Below are 19,540 nucleotides of genomic sequence, written 5' to 3'. Positions count from 1 at the left end.
CGGGGTCTAGGCGGCCCAGCTCCACGCGCCTTCCTGGCCCGCGGGGCACTCTGGGAAATGTAGTCTCCGCCGGAAGGAGCCCAAGGTGCCCGGGTGGGGGCGCGCGGCAGCATGGGGTGCGGAGCGGGGATTCATCCAACCTGCTCCCGGGTTTAGTTGCAGCGGTTCGCCAGCAACTTTACTAGCACTATCTTCAAAAACAAATTCACTGCTCCCCGCTCATATCCTTAAGAAAGTAACACACACTATTCTTTTAAGGTTTATATCAATAATCGGAGCAACTTGAGATCCATCCTCCGATGAGTTAGGTTTCCTACGGAAAGAGACGTTTCAGAGAAGCATTGAAGGAGTAGTGGCGTTGGATTTAACGTTTGAAATGGGGAAGCGGGGCAACCCTTCAACCTAAAAGCCCAGCACTGTGTTTTGAGAACGGTGCTGGTTATTTATTATGAGAGGAAGACATGTGCAGAATCCTGAACCTTGCCTTGTATCTTAGAGGGAAGAAAAGGCCACACTACAATGTCTTTCCGGACTATGCTGTAGGGGAAGACAGCGAGGAGAAACAGATTGGAAGGAACAATCAATGAACTCGTCAAACATTCACTGTGCAGAGCTGAAGAGAGACAGATCAAAGACGATTCCGCAGGACACGTCTCCATGGCTGTGAGCCTAGTGGGAACCGCTGACCAACAGGGAGGCTCAGCGGGGCGAAGAAAGGTTCACAAAGCTGAGACCAGAAAAGAAACCAGCCATGGGCCTGGGCACATAAGGAGTGACTGTAGAAAAAAAGAGAAAAGTACCCAGAACCTAGCCAGGAAATTCCAACATTTAGCGGTCCGGTGGAGGAAGACAGCCAGCAAGGGCCTCTCAGAAGCAGCCGGAGAGAGGCAGTATGAAAACCAAGAAGGCACAGTCTGAGAGTGTGTCCGGAAGAGTTTATCAATAATGTAGAGTTTAGTGTCGGCAGTTTTAAAACTAATTTCCAACATGCTAACATTTTGATGTATAGTCTTTCACTTTTTGTCTCTTTGTGTATCTATACTATGATAGTAGCTAACAGTTATTATGCACTGGTCATAGCAAACACCCCCTTCCAACAACACAAGAGAAGACTCTACACATGGACATCACCAGATGGTCAACACCGAAATCAGACTGATTATATTCTTTGCAGCCAAAGATGGAGAAGCTCTATACAGTCAACAAAAACAAGACCAGGAGCTGACTGTGGCTCAGATCATAAAGTCCTTATTACCAAATTCAGACTTAAATTGAAGAAAGTAGGGAAAACCACTAGACCATTCAGGTATGACCTAAATCAAATCCCTTATGATTATACAGTGGAAGTGAGAAATAGATTTAAGGGCCTAGATCTGATAGATAGAGTGCCTGATGAACTATGGACGGAGGTTCGTGACACTGTACAGGAGACAGGGACCAAGACCATCCCCATGGAAAAGAAATGCAAAAAAGCAAAATGGCTGTCTGAGGAGGCCTTACAAATAGCTGTGAAAAGAAGAGAAGTGAAAAGCAAAGGAGAAAAGGAAAGATATACCCATGTCAATGCAGAGTTCCAAAGAATAGCAAGAAGAGATAAGAAAGCCTTCCTCAGGGATCAATGCAAAGAAATAGAGGGAAAGAACAGAATGGGAAGGACTAGAGGTCTTTTCAAAAAAAAAAGTAGAGATACCAAGGGAACATTTCATGCAAAGATAGGCTTGATAAAGGACAGAAATAGTATGGACCTAACAGAAGGAGAAGATATTAAGAAGAGGTGGCAAGAATACACAGAAGAACTGTACAGAAAAGAGCTTCATGACCCAGATGATCATGATGCTGTGATCACTCACCTAGAGCCAGACATCCTGGAATAAGAAGTCAACTGGGCCTTAGAAAGCATCACTATGAACAAAGCTAGTGGAGGTGATGGAATTCCAGTGGAGCTATTTCAAATCCTGAAAGATGATGCTGTGAAAGTGCTGCACTCAACATGCCAGCAAATTTGGAAAACTCAACAGTGGCCACAGGACTGGAAAAGGTCAGTTTTCATTCCAATCCCAATGAAATGCAATGTCAAAGAATGCTCAAACTACCGCACAATTGCACTCATCTCACATGCTAGTAAAGTAATGCTCAAAATTCTCCAAGCCAGGCTTCAGCAATACGTGAACCATGAACTTCCAGGTGTTCAAGCTAGTTTTAGAAAAGGCAAAAGAACCAGAGATCAAATTGCCAACATCCGCTGGATCATGGAAAAAGCAAGAGAGTTCCAGAAAAACATCTATTTCTGCTTTATTGACTATGCCAAAGTCTTTGACTGTGTGGATCACAGTAAACTGTGGAAAATTCTGAAACAGATGGGAATATCAGAGCGTTGACCTGCCTCTTGAGACACCTGTATGCAGGTCAGGAAGCAACAGTTAGAACTGGACATGGAACAACAGACTGGTTCCAAATAGGAAAAGGAGTACATCAAGGCTGTATATTGTCACCCTGCTTATTTAATTTATATGCAGAGTACATCACGAGAAATGTCCAGCTGGATGAAGCACAAGCTGGAATCAAGATTGCCAGGAGAAGTATCAATAACCTCAGATATGCAGATGATACCACCCTTATGGCAGAAAGTGAAGAAGAACTAAAGAGCCTCTTGATGAAAGTGAAAGAGGAGAGTGAAAAAGCTGGGTTAAACTCAACATTCAAAAATCTAAGATCATGGCATCTGGTCCCATCACTTCATGGCAAATAGATGGGGAAACAATGTAAACAGTGACAGACTATTTTCTTGAGCTCCAAAATCACTGTGAATGGTGACTGCAGCCATGAAATTAAAAGACAATTGTACCTTGGAAGAAAAGCTATAACAAACCTACACAGCATATTGAAAAGCAGAGGCATTACTTTGCCGACAAAGGTCTGTCTAGTCAAAGCTATGGTTTTTCCAGTAGTCATGTATGAATGTGAGAGTAGGACCATAAACAAGGCTGAGCACCAAAGAACTGATGCTTTCAAACTGTGGTGTTGGAGAAGACTCTTGAGAGTCCGTTGGACTACAAGGAGATCAAACCAGTCAACCGTAACAGAAATCAGTCCTGAATAATCATTGGAAGGACTGATGCTGAAGCTGAAACTCCAATACTTTGGCCACCTGATGCGAAGAGCTGACTCATTGGAAAAAATCCCTGATGCTGGGAAAGATTGAAGGCAGGAGGAGAAGGGGTCGACAGAGGACGAGACGGTTGTATGGCATCAGTGGCTCAATGGACATGAGTTTAAGCAAGCTCCAGGAGATGGTGAAGGACAGGGAAACCTGACTTGCTGCAATCTGTGGGGTTGAAAAGAGTCGAACACAACTGAGCAACTGAACAATAACAATGAGATGTAAGCAAATGTGCCTTTGGGTCTTCCCAAATGCTTTGCAAAGTACCTGACATACTGTAAAGCACTCAATTCAGTACTAGAAATAATTTTACCTTGTAGGTGCTTAATAAATACTTGTGTAATAATTTTTTATGAATATCTTACCCAAAGAGATTACCTACTTCTTAGACATTGAAATGTAATCCTTCCCTTTTGACTGTCAGGAATAATCCAATGAATGTAATTAAAATTCAAAAAAGGACTTAGTCTACAATGGAAAATAATGATTTCTAGCTTTAAGTTGGTATAGCACTTAGTCTCAGAAGAAAGCAAATGACATGCTCAGCCAGTATCACTCTGAGCAGTTTATTTACGGAGGAATTCTTTAAGGAGATGTGAGTGGAAATCGCATGGAGCAATAGTAGTATAACCCGGGCTTGGTACTATTGGCTGTTCCTTCCAGATCAGAAGGAATAAACAGGGAGAGCAGTTCCTAGACTCCAGGAGAGAATCCTATAGTTGGCTACCTGGAGGAGAGTAATCAGCTGTTGAAGGGCATCGCCAGCCTGATGTGACCTTGCCAGGAACAATCCAGGATAATAATTACTCTGACTTCCCTATCCTTTCCCTCTCCAGTCTCCTGCAAGGGCTTGTCATTGGCCCAAACCAAACAGAAACCAGAGGTGAAAGAACCCCCTCTATGCAGTGTCGTCTAATCAGGTTAACTTCCAGGAGAACAGAGTGGATGAGGTGAAGAGTGGATTTGGAAGAGTGAAAGGGAAGTTCTTCGCACCATATCAGAGTAAGTGTCCTTGGCATGTTTTTGGTGCTCTGACTGTAAAGCCAGAGATTGGTAATCCAATTGGATGTTATTTAAATATAAACAGTATGATCCTCCAGTTTTAACGGAATAGGAGAAGAATTCTGAATAGCTTTGAGCAGTAATACCTTCATTGAATATGCTGATAAATCAAATAAGTGAAACAACTTGGGTAGGAGATTGGAGGCTCACATCACATTGATAAATTAGGTAATATGTGTAACATGAATTCAGGTAACACTCCATCTGGAGGGTATGGGTGGCAACCGTAAGAGGGGGCTCTGCTTCTCCTTCCAGATCGTGTGGAAGAAGATCCTGGAAGACTGCACTTCCAGACCTCACCCTCACAATCAGCCTAGAAGGCATCTCAAATTGCTTGTGTAGGTTACCCCAAGGTACTTGGGGGTTACTTGTTTCCTTCAGTTTTTAAGTGACTTTTAGCTCCTCGGAGACTTTGGAATGAAGTGTAGAAATGATGACATAAATCAAACACACGTATGGACTTCCCTGGTGGTACAGTGGATAGGAATCTGCCTGCCAATGCAGGGAACAAGGGTTCGATCCCTGGTCTGGGAGGATCCCACATGTCACTGAGCAACTAAACCTGAGCGCCGCAGGTTCTGAGCCTGCATGCCCTAGACCCTGTGTTCCACAAGAGGAGTCATTGCAATGAGAAGCCTGTGCACGGCAACGGAAAGGAGTCCCCGCTCATTGCAGCTAGAGAAAGCCCATGAAACAAAGACCCAGCACAACCAAAAACAAATAATTAAATAAATGAATCAAACCCACCATGTAGTATTATTTTCCAGTTGGGGTTGAGAACATAATACATTCACAAACATGTATTTTCTGTGTTTATATTGAAGTATTTAGAATATATAAGAGAATCTGGACTATTAAACTTGCTTTGTGGCCTGATAGATTAGCTTTGATTCTCATTTTAAAAAAACTTTTTATTACAGAAATTTCAAACACATACAAAATTAGAAATGAGAGTATAAGAAACCACCACACACACCTCATTTGGCTTCAACAATTATCAGCTCATGGGCAATTTTGTTTCATCTATACTCCCATCATGCACCTCTCCCTGTTATTTTGAAGCAAATCTCAAGTAGCCTATTACTTCATCTAGAAATATCTCAGTCCGTGTGTTTACTAAGTCACTTCAGCTGTGTCCCATTCTGTGTGACCCTATGGACTGTAGCCTGCCAGGCTCCTCTGTCCATGAGATTCTCCAGGCAAGAATACTGGAGTGGATTGCCATGCCCTCCTCCAGGGGATCTTCCCTCCAGGGGATCTTCCCTACCTCCAGGGATTGAACCCACATCTCTTCTGTCTCCTGCATTGGCAGGTGGGTTCAACATGCAACTTTCCAAATGGTTCATGAACATATTTTCTATTGAGTTTGCTTGTTTGAATCAGATCCAAATTAGATCCACACTTTTCAATTGCTTAATATCAGGTTTTAAGTCCCTTTCATTTAAGAGTTCCTTCCCATTTATCTTTCTCCTTTTTCCTTGCACTTCTTTGGTAAAGAAACAAGGTGTTTGTCTGGTAGAGATTCCCACAGTCTGGGTTTTGGTGAGTACATCTTGGAGCAAACTTTAACATGTTCCCGTCTCCTGTGTTTTCTGTAAACTGTGATTCCAATTTGAATTTGTCATTAGGTGACTGATCTAGGCTTATGATTCTATGTTGAAAAGTGTGAAATAATTATATTGTTTGGAAGCAGTGTTAGAATACTTAATAGATGACTCACTGTATTTAAATTGTTTTTCATTTATAAGAATTACTTAGATGTTTGGGAATGTTTACCTATGAGAAAATTGAAGGGCTGGACAAGAAAATTGAGTATGTTAAATTTACAGATGCAACTTCAAATGTTCAAATGTATGTATTTAATTTTATTTTATGGAAAGTTCCCTTAAAAGAGTTTTATTTTAGTTGCTAGTCTAATAAGCAGAATAATAAGATTTGTAAATTGAACTTAAGGAAAAACTAGACTTTACTCTCACTTCAGTAAATTGAATGTTCATTAAAACAACGCTACTTAAACTAATCTATGGATAATCTCCTTGTGCAGGAAAGCTACCTCAAAGACACAAAAAATGCTCATATTGGTATAAAGATGTTTTTGTCCTCTACTTTCCAAAATTATACTCAAACAACAATGAGAACAGAGGTGAACGGCAAGAGATGCAAGAATGGCACCTGATTGAGCAGACCGAAGTTAAGCCTGCAGGCTGTACCAAGGTTCAAACAATTGGTGTCACCACCTATTCAGGAAGCGGGGGTGAGGAAAGGGCTGAACGCTGATATTTGAAAGTCAGTATAAGGTGCAATTAGATCCAAGTCTCCCATACGCATCAGCCCACCCTGGTCAGAAATGGGCATCTGAATCTGAGAAGCTCTGGACTCAGGAGCACCCACAGGCAGAGGAGAGCACCGGAGAAGCGCCCAACAGGGAACTGGTGAGTGAGTCCCCAGGTTCCCGTCCTTGTGCAGCTCCGGGATGTCAGCACCCTTTGTATTTTGAGCCTGGTCTGCAGCCTTCCCTGTGACCATATGAACCACCAGATGTCCTCCCAATAAATTCCTTATCTTTTAGTTGGAGTCAATTTCTATGCCTGCACCCAGGAACCCTGGGCATGTGGGATCTTAGTGCCCCAACCAGGGATTGAACACATGCCATCTCAGTGGAAGCACAGAGGCTTAACCACTGGACCACCAGGCAAGTCCTCTCTATCTTGCTCATAAAAACAAACAAACAGACAAAAACAACAACAACAGTTCCTGGGGAGGACCTAATATGTTGTAACAGGTAGAGAATGAAGGAAAGCAGGAAGAGGCGATATGTGCTGCTAGACACATAGCAAGTAAGAATATGCATGGGTAAAAAGGCAACATGACATCAGTGACAAGGCAATAAGATGTGAAGATGATAGAGAGAACATAGGTATGATGGATCACGGGATTTTCAGAGCAATGATGAGATTGTCCAGACTGTGGGCTGAGGTTGCCTTTGGGAAGCCGAGATAGAAAGCAAGCAGGAGGTTAAGAAAATGTCAGTTGGTTTTGTGATTAGAAGGTAACAGGAGTAAGTTTTCTAATTGGTGAATTTAAAATAAAGAACTGGGTCCTCTCAGCCGTGTCTCTTTCCCGCTTCTCTTTCTCTACCTCCCTCCCTTTCCCCTCTCTTTTCCTTTCTCCTTCTCTCTTCTTCCTCCTTTCTTTCTCTTCTTCTTTTCTTTCTCCCAGCCTGTCTTCTGTTCTTATGCCTGCCTATCTCCTCTGTCTTGGTTTAAGGGGCCTGCAGCTGCCTGACCGTGCTAAACAATTGGGTGGCTATGCCTGCAAGTGGAAAGCAGGTTGGGGAACTATTAATAAGCTCAAAGCGCTGCAGACTTAGAGTTGTTTTCTTCCATTAGCTTTACTGGTAATGAAGACAATGTTTTGGTCTCCATCTCTTTCAATGGGTTATAATTTCAGGAACCTAAATTAGGTTTTATTTATTGGCTTCCTCAAAACCCAACAATCTGGAACACTGAACACCTGGACCAACTTAAAACCCCAACAATCTGGAATATCTAACACTTGAACCAAGTGAATTAGAACAGATAGGAGGAAAGATATGGGTATCGGGCCAAAAGGAATTAGAAAAACAGGAACAAGAGAAGTATAAATCAAGGTTGGTCTTATAACTGTTTTGCTTTCTGTAGCAGATCAGACAATATTGGACAGTGATGCTCAAGCTTTGGACCTCTCAGTGGTACCCAGGGAGCTTGTTAAAATCATAGGCGCCTGTGACTTGCACTCAAAATCTTGGATGGGGCTCCTGCACCTGTATGTTTCACCAGCCCCTGAGGTGATTTCCACTCCAAAGTTTGAAAACCTCTGCTTCAGAGTATGCCTGCTGCTGCTGCTAAGTCGCTTCAGTCGTGTCCGACTCTGTGCGACCCCATAGACGGCAGCCCACCAGGCTCCACCGTCCCTGGGATTCTCCAGGCAAGAACACTGGAGTGGGTTGCCATTTCCTTCTCCAATGCATGAAAGTGAAAAGTGAAAGCAAATTTGCTCAGTGGTGTCTGACTCTTCTCTACCCCATGAACTGCAGCCTACCAGGCTCCTCCATCCATGGGATTTTCCAGGCAAGAGTACTGGAGTGGGGTGCCATTGCCCTCTCCAGCTTCAGAGCATATTACACCCCAAATCATTGTACTGGACAGCAAAACAAAGTTTTCAAAACACTTCTAATCATGCTGGAAGCAGGCCAGCACTTTCTGCAGAAAGAGAGACACAAGTAAGAAGCGTTTGAGAGGTCAGTAGGACTGGAGAGAGATCAGTGATGGGTGGAGGAAGAAAGGTGATGGGAGTGTTCTGACAAGAAACTTGGGCAGGGCACACCAGAGGAGATGTGGGGAAAGAGCTTAGACTGGGTAGGCTGAGTAAGCGCTCACAGGTGGAGTCACCTTGGGCAACTGCTCTCTGGGGTACCTGGAAGAGTGACACACGGAGGAGGCCCGGGGGAAAGCCTTGCTTTCAGAGTTCCTGTTCCAGTCCGGCTTCTGGGCAACCCTTGAGTCACCATCCTCTGGAATCTTGTTTCCACTGGGAACTGGCCCAAAGAGAGGAATACCCTCCTTCAGAATTAACAGGGGGCTAATGTCTCTAGGGGTGCGTGCACTTAAAGCTTCCTGTGGGTAAGATAGTGTTCAAAAGTGCTTGGTAAAGCATCAAGTGGTGAAAAAAGGCCAGTCTTATTACCCTGATCCTCTTAGGTCGCATCTTTCCAGAGTCCTTCCACCTTGAGATAGTGCTCCTCTGACCCTGGATGACCTCACTGGGTTCCTTCTCACAGGCTGGCATTGTGTGGGCTAACACTTTGTAAGTGCTCAGCTATTTATGTTGAAGTCACGAATATGAAGCAGCAGGGTTTTTGTTTTTTTTTTCTTTTCTTTTGTAAAATCAGTGTGCAGCCTTTTCTTCCTCCCCCACCAACTTCCTCCCTGAGTCAGTGTTCATGAACCCTCTTCTCAGAGATACTTCTGTCTTGATTGCCCACGAAACAGTTTTCTTATTCGCTAAGAAACAAAAAGTGTATTGCCAACAAATACTTCTACATGAAGGCTATTGCTCATAGGACCTCTATTAAAGGTGACCGATCTATCATTTTCCAAACTGATCTACTCTGTCTTTAAAAAGCATGAGACAGCTTGTGAAAGAAAAAAAAAAAAAATTCTGTTGTCCTCCAGGAAGTCAACTTGAAAAGTTTAGGGATGAACATCAACATCCTGTGTTTTCTGTAAGCAACCACTTATGGATGAGGAATTTAGGCAGCCGTTCTCAAACAGGTGCTTGTCTTCAGCCTGAACTCATGGATTAATTTCCTTGACCAGTTCTTTTTGGGAGGTCTGATGTAGACCTAGCCCTGAGCTACGTCCCAGGGATCCAGAGATGCCCGAGATAGAGAAGATCCATGATTCTGAGGAGCTCAGGTAGAAATGTCCTAAGATATTACCTGCAGGGTAAATAGTACATATGCTTCTGATATTATGGCAACCCACTTCAGTATTCTTGCCCAGAAAATTCCATGGACAGAGGAACCTGGTGAGCTACAGTCCATGGGTCACAAAGAGTCAGACATGATTGACTTAGCAGGCATGCAGTGAACATCTGAAATATCTGTGGGAGGGGCTGGGGAAGGAACAGGAAGCACTAAAACAGTATTTTGAAGAGTCAGATTTGCATAGAACAGGAGTCCTCTAAATTCTCCAACACAGCATTCTTGGGCCCTCTTCCCTGTATTATAGTGCAAAGGCCCTTGGAGTTTGAGTTCTGAAAGGAGCAGAGCCTGGGGGAAAAAAAAAAAAAAACCTACGCAAGAAGGAGGTCTGATGAAGAGCCAAAAAAAGATTAACTAGCGAGAGTTCTGCCTAGCGCTGTTCAGTTTAGTGAGGCTATTTGGTCGCTCTTATTCACTCAATACCATGGACCGGCATCTTTTGAATTTTGAGTACATGATATCATTCTTTTTTAAAAAATTAGCTTTTTTCCCCTTTTTTCTGTAGTTGTCTATCATTCTTTTTATGTATATATTTATTTGGCTGTATCAGGTCTTAGTCGCAGCACGAATGATATTTGTTACATCATGTGGGATATTTCGCTGCGGCACACATGTCTCTCTAGTGTGGCTCAGGGGCTCTCACTAGTTGTGGCACATGGGCTTAGCTGCTCCTTGGCATGCAGGATCTTAGTTCTGCAGCCAGGGATGGAACCTGTGTCCCCTGCATTGCAAGGCAGCTTCCCAACCACTGAATCACCTGGGAAGTCCCTGTGATATCATTCTTGGACAGCATGTGAAGAACTTTGAACACCTTTCAGACTCTTGAAATTAGTGAACTGGATTATTTTATATTGTGAATAGGTAACACATTCAAAATCCAAAGGTTCAGTTTAGTTCAGTTCAGTCACTCAGTCATGTCCAACTCTTTGCGACCCTGCGGACTACAGCACGCCAGGCTTCCCTATCCATCACAGAGTAAAAGTCTGTTTTACTACTGTTCTCCAGCTGTTTTGTGGATATCTTTATTTTTTCTGTATTTTATAAATATGTTAAGATTCTTAACCAGCTTTCTAACCTGAGAATAAACACTGCATCTCAGCCCTGTGGCAACCTGTTCTTCTAAAATAGATCCTGTTCTACAGGACTTACATAAATCAGAAGTTTGGATTTTATTTTCCAGATAAGTATAGTGTAAGCTGTTCTCAAAGGGGAAAAAAAAAATGGTAAAGACATTTATATATATATATGTGTGTATATATATGAGTGCATGCTAAGAAGCTTCAGTCATGTCCAACTCTTTGTGACCCTATGGACTGTAGCCCACCATGCTCCTCTGTCCGTGGGATTCTCCAGGCAAGAATACTGGAGTGGATTGCCATTTGCCATGCCCTTTCCAGGGAACCTTTCAGACCCAGGGATTGTCTCCTGTGTCTCTAGCATTGCAGGCAGATTCTTTATTGCTGAGCCACTGGGGGGTATATTATATTACATATATATAATATTTATCTAAGAGAATTTCAGGCCATCAAACTGATCTTGGCCAAACAATCTATACTGTCAAGTTTTAAAAGATCTGGTTTCCTGGGCTACCCTGGTGGTCCAGTGGTTAGGAATCTGGACACGGGTTTGATCCCTGGTTTGAGAACTAAGATCCTACATGCTGCTGGGCAACTAAGTCAGGGCATCACAAACACTGAGCCTGTGTCTAGAACCTACGTCAAAACAAGAGAAGCCATGGCAATGAGAAGCCCAAGCAACGCAACTAGAGAAAGGCTGCATGCAGCAGTGAAGACCCAGCACAGCCCAAAACACAAAAGAACTAGTTGCTTAAAGTGCTTTACAAAAAAATCTGCTTTCCTATGGAAAACTATACATGGTTCTCATCAAGATTACAAAAATAATAGCCCTATATGTTATGAAGTGTTCTAAGTACTTAATATACATATTTGTATATCATTGAACTTTCACAATAAGCACATGAAGTACACTTTATAGGTGAACAAAAGATCAGCCAAGTTAAGCAAATTGTTTTCAAATCTAGGTGGGGCTTCAGTGCTCTCACTCTTAACCTCCACGATTCTCACTATCCATTCTGATACAGAATAGCCAAAAGAAGGCACCGGCAACATTTTTGCTGTTTATTCAAAATCTTTCCTTCTCAAATTTTAGGATCTATCAACATTACCCATGATGTTTACATGCAGAGTTCCAGGCCCCAGTACTGACCTAGAAAATTAGCATCTCTGGAAAAGGGCTCCAGGAATGCTATTTTAACCAGTGTTGTGGATGATTCTAAGGCAGGCGGCTTGTAAACACGTTGTGACAAATACACCTGTGGCAGTTTGTGTTTCTCAAAGTTGGCCACAATCCTATTTTCTATCATATGTATACCCTGCTAGTTTCTAGAAGTTGCCGCTCTCCTTTCAAGAGAGGGGGGCCATGTGCCCTAGTTTTCAAACTGGGTGGGTTTTTATGACGAGAAGTCAACCAATAGATTATGGCGGGAGTAATGCTACCTGATTTCCAAGGCTAGGCCAAAAAAAAGGTGATTCAGCTTCCATTTCTGCCTGCTAGAACACTCATTCTTGGAACCCAGCCACAAGGTAGTGAGGAAGCCCAGGCTGTTCCAGGGATAGGCCCACTTGGAGCAGGACTAACAGCTCGTACCAACTTGCCTGCTATGTGAGCCGGTTGGAAGTGCTTCTGGTTCAGTCAAGCTGCCCAAGCTGACACAGCATGTAAAGAGATGTGCCTTCCCTGCCAAGCCCTGCCCAAATTGCAGATTCAAGTACTAAATAAATGATTATTGTCCTTTTCAGCACTAAATTGAAGCTGATTTTTTTATGCACTGGACTAGAACCCTTCTAATCCCATATTCACTCTGCCTTTCTTCCTATCAAGGTGGGTTCCTGGACCTCTCTGAAATATTCTGCCCAGTATCTCTGTCCAATGTCATTTACTTTCCCAAATTCTTCTAATGACAGAACTACTCATTTCAGAGTTCTAGCTATTCAAAGTTCTCATTATTGCCTCTGAGGCTTGGTTTCTCATTTAAAAAATAACAGTAATAAGACAGCCTACCTGATACACTTTATCATTAAATGAGATAGTCCATGTAATCATTTAGCATCACGCTAATGACATTTTCTCTTATTGTTCTTACTAGGTTTCTTGCATTCATATTCTCAATTCTTTAATGCACTAATTTTTTTTTTTTTTTCTTATAGCTCAGTGCAATTCACAGGCTTTCTAGGCCTGGCATGCTCCCCTGACCAAGTCAGTTAGATTCTTCTTCATCTTTAAGGATGCCACTTCTCCTTTGAGGAGCCTTCTCTGACTTCTGAAACAATTAATGCCTGTGTTCAAATAACATCTTGAAGGAACCTCTACTATGGCCCTTCAGGCACTGAATTGTAATTGTTGACTTGTCGCTATTCTCCACTGTACTCTTTAGTTCTTGGAAGGCAGGGTCAGCCTCTTTGTAACCTCATCCACTAACACAGCACCGGGCACTTTTTTAGTCACCGTCTACTGTCTGAGCTACTGGGCGAGTAAACTCCATAGCAAAGTAGTTAAGGGGTCCATGTTTTGGTAGATCTGCCTCGGAACAAAACTTCCCACACAACCTTGGGAAAAGTGAATGTCTCTGAGCCTCATTTGTAAAGTGGAGGAAGCACCTTAAGGTTGCTATGATGTGAAAGTAAAATAATACCGCATAAAGGCCATCACAGAGCAAGCAATCAATCATCAGAGTGTTACGAAATGGTTTCCCAACAATCCGATTTTCGGGTACCCTCACTTTAATCCTTTAGCACCCCGGCACTCTAAGGGTAATCCTTCTTTTAGGGATTACTCTCTAATCCTCTCCTAGGTCATTCCTCCAGCGATCCAATCGGCAAGTCAACCGCTAGGGCCAGGCATTCAGAAACCATTCTTCCCCGCCCCAAACTCTCTCCAAATCCTTTTCTTTTAGCTTTCCTAGGACTAAGGGGTGTATCGAAAAGGCTCGACTTATGCAAAATTTAGGCACCAAAATTCTGGCTAGAGTTTTACTGGAAAACTTTCGAGACCCTACTTGGGAGTTTCGGTGTTTCGCTTCCCTTTGAGGAAAGAGCCTGCGATCAATTTGACCTGTCTTTTGCCCACCGCCAGCCCAGACCGCGCGCAATGCAGTAACGTTGAATGAGCCAACGAACGGATGAATGGGTTACGTCGGCGGCCAGGCCTCTGTTACGTCGCCCAGTGGCGCGGGCGTGGCCGCGGATAAGAGGCCTGCGGGGCGCGGACCACTCAGTGCCACCAGCGCGCGGCAGGCTCGGCCACGAGCGCCGGAGCTCCGCGCCGCCCCGCGCCGCCTCCCCCAAGTCCCTGCCCCGCCGCGGCGCGTCACTTCCGCCACCCCCAGGCCGAGGCTGGGGCGGGGAACGCGGGGGAGGGGGCCAGGTCCGAGGGAAGCCCGCCCGCGCCCGAGCAGGAACTACATTTCCCGAGGGGCCTTGGCGGCGGCGGCGGCGGCGGCGGCGGCGGCGGCGGCGGGCGCGGCAACGTCCCCCGGAAGTGGAGCCTGGGACTTCCACTCGTGCGTGAGGCGAGCGGAGCCGGAGACGAGACTAGAGGCCGAACTCGGGATCTGACAAGATGGCCGGGCTGCCCCGTAGGATTATCAAGGTAACCGCCTGGGCCCCCCGGCTCTGCTCTTGCCCTGTCGGCGTACCGCGCAGCGCGGCCCCTCGCTTTCTCCGGCCCGCGGCCTGCGGTAGGAGGCCCGAGGCAGCGAGGAGAGGGTTTGGACGCGGCGGCGAGGGAAGTCGGGTGCTGGGGAGGGGGCGCCGGGGAGACTTCCGGCCGCAGTGGGGCACCCGGGTGGCGGCGATCGGGGGCCCCCAGGAGGCTCCCCCGCGAGCGAGGAAGGCCTGGCCCGCTCCTAGGCAGAGGGTGGGGCTGCGGTGTTGCGGGACTCTGGTTTTGGGCACGGGCCTCCGCGGCCTCTCAGACCACCCCAGAGCAGAGGCCGCGGGCGCGCGGGAATCGCGGTGGGGCCCGGACTCCGGGCAGGGGTTGTGGCCCGACGCGGTCACTCGGCCTCGGAGCCCCATCTCAGCCGGGGCGGGAGTGCAGGGGTGCGGTAGCCGCAGGTTCAGAATGAATGAACCGGGACGGTGAGGCCGGGCGGGGCCCTGTGCCTCAGGAGGCGGCTCCGGGAGGGCCGCGCGTCCTGCAGCGCCCGGCACATGCTCGCCCCTTCCTGCTGGGGTCCGGGGACGTGGGGGCTTCGCGCCCCGCCGCCCTCGCTTCCGCGATCTCCTCTGCTTTAAATGCGTTTCCGTTCGTTATCTCAGCGAAGTGATTTTACTCTGCTTGGCAAACTCTTCTAGAGCTGTTTCTGTTTGCAGGAAATTGGTTTAACGCGAGACCGGGCGGGAATTGGGGGAAAGAGTATGGGGGATCTTGTGAAATACTTTGCCTCTGTATTTCCTGCACTTTTTAAAAATCGTTTTTTGGTTTCTTATGAATATATACTTTGACAAGTACGAATGGAACCATAGAAAATTCATCTTGGTTTTGTAAGTTCTTTACAGAAACATCAAATACTCAGATGTGAAATGTTCCTTGAAGTCCACGAAGACAAAACCTTGAGAATTTTTGATCATTTTTAATGAAGGAAATTAGCTGAACCTCTGTGTTGCTCACTATGCGAGTTCAAGTGCCTAAATTGCAAAATCGTTTGCTTGCTATAACCTGGTGAACGTGTATTTAACTTAACTTGTCGTTAAAGTTTAGGGGAAGATGGCAAGCTAAGTGAAGTGATAGACCTGTTGAAGGATGATGTATTGTGTAGTGTTCCTGCAGTTGCAGTGAAATATATCTCAGATGGGGTGTCTCTGACCTAAAGGTTCTTCATGTAGAGAAATACCACGTGTTTTGTAAGGTAGAAAGTCTTACTAGAAAGTACAGAAGTAGAACAGATTGTCATTGTGCTCTGGAGTCTGAATGATATGACCCTTCGTAATGTTGCATGAAGCAAACCTTCATTTGTTGTGTTAAAGATTTGTCTTCGACTCTGTCCAAGGCAGTTTAATGACTGTGTGCTTTGGAGGGTACTTACGATGTGGTTTCAGTTTTAATACAGTCGCATGGCCGCAATGGTCATGTTTATTGAGGCCCCAGTTGAATATGAGGGATGGAGGATAGGGTTATACACCAAATATCCTTGGATTTTTATTTGCTGGTATTCAGGTTATCGACTAAGTATAAGTACACGGTACACATTGACATTCAAGGTAACTCTCAAAAATACATAATGAACTAAAGACTTTACATATATTTTTTCCATTTTTGCTTAAGGCTGGATATATTCTGCAATAATATGAAAGCCTTGGATGGGAAAAATAAATTCTGTGGGACTTTTATATGAACTTACAGATAGGTCTTGAAGCAAAAAGTTGAAGTCTTGGTGATAACATCTCTAGTGAAAGTTTCCTTGGTTTGGATTTTATCTTGCAAGAGGTGGTTTTACTTCAATGCCGTTTATAGCAAAAGGAACTGTTTTCTCTAGTTTCTAGGATGGATTGAAAGATTATACAATTTTTTTTGCCTATTGCCCATGCTTATATTATGTAGGCTTTTCCATAGTTGGTGAACACGTTTATATTTTATATCAGAATTAAGAAGTTTGCGTGTTTTCTGTCAACTACAATACAAGGTTCTATGTGGAATATAATGGTGGTGGCAGTGGGGTACTGCTGTCCTGAATGATGGGAACATAGTGTCTCTCATTGGCCAGTGTGATGCTTTCTGCCTCAAAAAGGGCATTATTTACATTTGCAAAAGACTTCAACCACTTGGTACCTGCAGAAATCTTGTGAAGTGAACGATACTGTTTTAGGGCCTAGAAGCCCATTCAAAGGAGTTTTCCTAGGGCTTTTCAAAGCCAGCAGAGGGGGCAGAACTTGGATCTCGACCCAGTGGACCTTCCCCTGCCTCTTGTTACTGTGAAATGACATAATGCATGTAAAAGTACCTTAACAACTGTAACTATACACATAAAGATGATGTTTTAAATTACTCTTCACCCAGTTGCTATTGCAGTCAAATTCCAATTTCTAATCCAGCAGTAAATTCTGCAGGCTCTATTTTTCAAATGTCAGACAGTAAAGAGCCTGTCTGCAACGTGGGAGATCTGGGTTTGATCCCTGGGTTGGGAAGATCCACTGGAGAAGGAATTGGCAACCCACTCCAGTATTCTTGCCTGGAAAATCCCATGGACGGAGGAGCCTGGTGGGCTACAGTCCACGGGATTGCAAAGAGTTGGACATGACTGAGTGACTAACACATACCCACACCCACCCCTGAATCAGATACGTTTCCCTGTCTGTCTGAAACCACTATTCAGTTCCATCATTTGTTGCCTGGCCTACTGTATTGATCTTTTAAACAGCAGCTAGTGTTACTTTTAAAAATATAAATCTAGTCATTCTGCCGCTTAGAACTCCACAAAGGTTTTCCATTGCATTTATAATCTTGACTTTGTTTCCTCCTAGCTACGAGGCCCTCCATGCATCTGGGATCTACCTCCCTCTGAGACCACGGCCCGCGTTTCTCTCCTTAGGTCGCCCCGTTGCAGCCATCCTGCCGCTTTGCTGTGCCCTGAGCAGTAAGAGGCCCTGCATGCTCAGTCACAGGGTTTTCCTTCTGTTCATCGCGTTGCTGACTTTGCCGCGTTGCTCAGTTCTCGACTTACATGTCCTGTCCTCAGAGAGGGTTACCTACACTGTCCTAAAACGCGGTCCTTGCTCCACCCCCATAATTGCTCTTTATCCCCCGTTTCCCTCTCTTCGGTATAGCAGTCATCATTACTCAAAGTCACATTATTTACTCTGTCTCTACTCTCCATGAAACTCCATGAAGGCAGGATTTTGCTCAGATCCCCCCAACGCATAATCTACAAATCTAATGCCTAGACTTTGAAATACTGGTTGAATGAATGCTATTCAATCTCTTTGGAAGAAAACTTTAGGAGAGTTATTCTATATAATTTATTGTCACTGCCTAGTAAATTCTATCTGAATTGATGTCTGAGCTGAAAGTTTCTAATTCTACCCATAAGATTCATTAAAAACAAATCAGTCTTTTGTTGACTAGGAAATACATAGAGCACCTTTGAAAAGTTCTGAAGGATACGTAGAGGAAGATTAAGACTCATCTCTTATTCAGCATTCTAGTTCCCCTCCCCAGACAGCCACAACTTTTATTGTATGTTTTTCCTGAAAGACTAGAGAGACTTCGTGAGTCTGTGTTCGGCCTGTTCCCCTGCTCCCCAAATAAATGGGCTTCCCAGGTGGCACTATTGGTAAAGAACCCTCCTGCCAAGAGGAGGTCATGACAACCCACTTCAGTATTCTTGCCTGGAGAATTCCATGGACAGAGGAGCCTGGCAGGCTACGTACAGTAGGATTGCAGAGTCTGACAAAACTGAAGTGACTTAGCACACACACATGAAGTAAATACTATATCTTAATTCCTCCCTTTGCCCCTAAATATATCTTTGAGGTGACTAGTTTTTTTTAAAGGACTGTTTTGAGAAACCTTGTGGTTAGACCTTCATTTTACTAATTGCATATTGATTACTTCTAGATTGTTCCCTGTATTTTGCTATACAAACTGCTGTGATGTAGTCTTACACAGTGATATTTTGCAAATATATGAGTTACACGGAATCTTGGCAGTTATGTGTTTAGCTTGAATTATAGAATTTGCTTTTCTTTCGTCTTTTTCCCGAGCTAAACGTCTTTTAGTCTATATAGAAATGACAGAGCAATTAAAGCTTAAAAGTCTCATAGGGTGAAAGCTCCCTAAAATAAAAGGTCCTCCTTAATCTGTCTGTCATAAAGAATCAGAGTTATTTTGGGGACAGATAAAAGAGATCTGTAGTTGCAGCTTGGTTAAAAACAAATTTGTGTGTTTTACATGTTACATTGACAGAATGATATTCCTTTAATTTTCTTCTCAAAATTAATCATGAAATCAATAAAATATAGCCTAAGCAAACAGTTACTAAGTTACTCAAGGAGTTGACTTATTTGATTAAAACCTAGCAAACCAACCTTCTGAGATTAGAGTTTCATCAGTTTTTCCTACAATTTGTTTTTCTGTTTCATGAGGTTTAGTTTCAAATTGTTAAAAATGTAATCTGATGTTGTACTGAGTCTTGAGTTCTGTTTTTTATTTTAATAATTTTTATTTTGAAAAAATAGGTTTTTTGTCACTAAAAGTGATACATATTTTAATATCATTTGATACGTATTTTAGTACATATGGTAGTTTTTAGTAAGAAAAGTAATTCAGAAAACCAACCCCTTTTTTAAGCCCTGAAAATCTTTGGCTGATGATGGTTTTTTTTCCCATTTAAGGAAAAAAAAGGCATGAAAAACTTACCATGATCTGAAGATGCACTTGTTATAAATTGTAATGAAAACATTTTTAGGAAGCAGATAACCCCATATAGTAAAAATATGAGTAGAAACTGGTTTTTAGCTCTTTTGGTTGTTGTTCCAATTTAAGAATCCTCTGTGCTTCTTCCTAGTACAGTCAGCTGTATTTTTTGCATATGACTTCTGGGCATTTAGGTTCTTGACAAGCTTATTTGTGAACTCCCTCAGTCTCCATGGATTCTAGGTTGGAGTCCCTGAACTACTGTTTAATCACTGTAGTGATTAAACTTTCAGTCTGTATGGATATTGTTTAATATGCTACCTAATGTTTTGATTATGGAATGTAGGCATAATTGAAAGTAG

At 43.7% G+C, this 19,540-nt stretch overlaps 1 protein-coding gene across 1 annotated transcript in view; it reads left to right on the top strand.

Annotated features, from left to right (window-relative positions):
* Positions 1-14,276: 14,276 nt before the first annotated feature.
* UBE2N (ubiquitin conjugating enzyme E2 N) overlaps positions 14,277-19,540 on the top strand; it is a 38,976-nt gene continuing 33,712 nt past the window's right edge. Inside the window, exon 1 of the mRNA XM_052641274.1 lies at positions 14,277-14,414. Within this exon, the coding sequence (XP_052497234.1) occupies positions 14,385-14,414 (30 nt within the window). The 5' untranslated portion in view covers positions 14,277-14,384. The remainder of the gene's footprint in view (positions 14,415-19,540) is intronic.

Source organism: Budorcas taxicolor, chromosome 5 (assembly GCF_023091745.1).
Source record: "Budorcas taxicolor isolate Tak-1 chromosome 5, Takin1.1, whole genome shotgun sequence".
Lineage (NCBI taxonomy): Eukaryota > Metazoa > Chordata > Mammalia > Artiodactyla > Bovidae > Budorcas > Budorcas taxicolor.
This window is presented reverse-complemented; position numbering and strand designations above follow the sequence as displayed.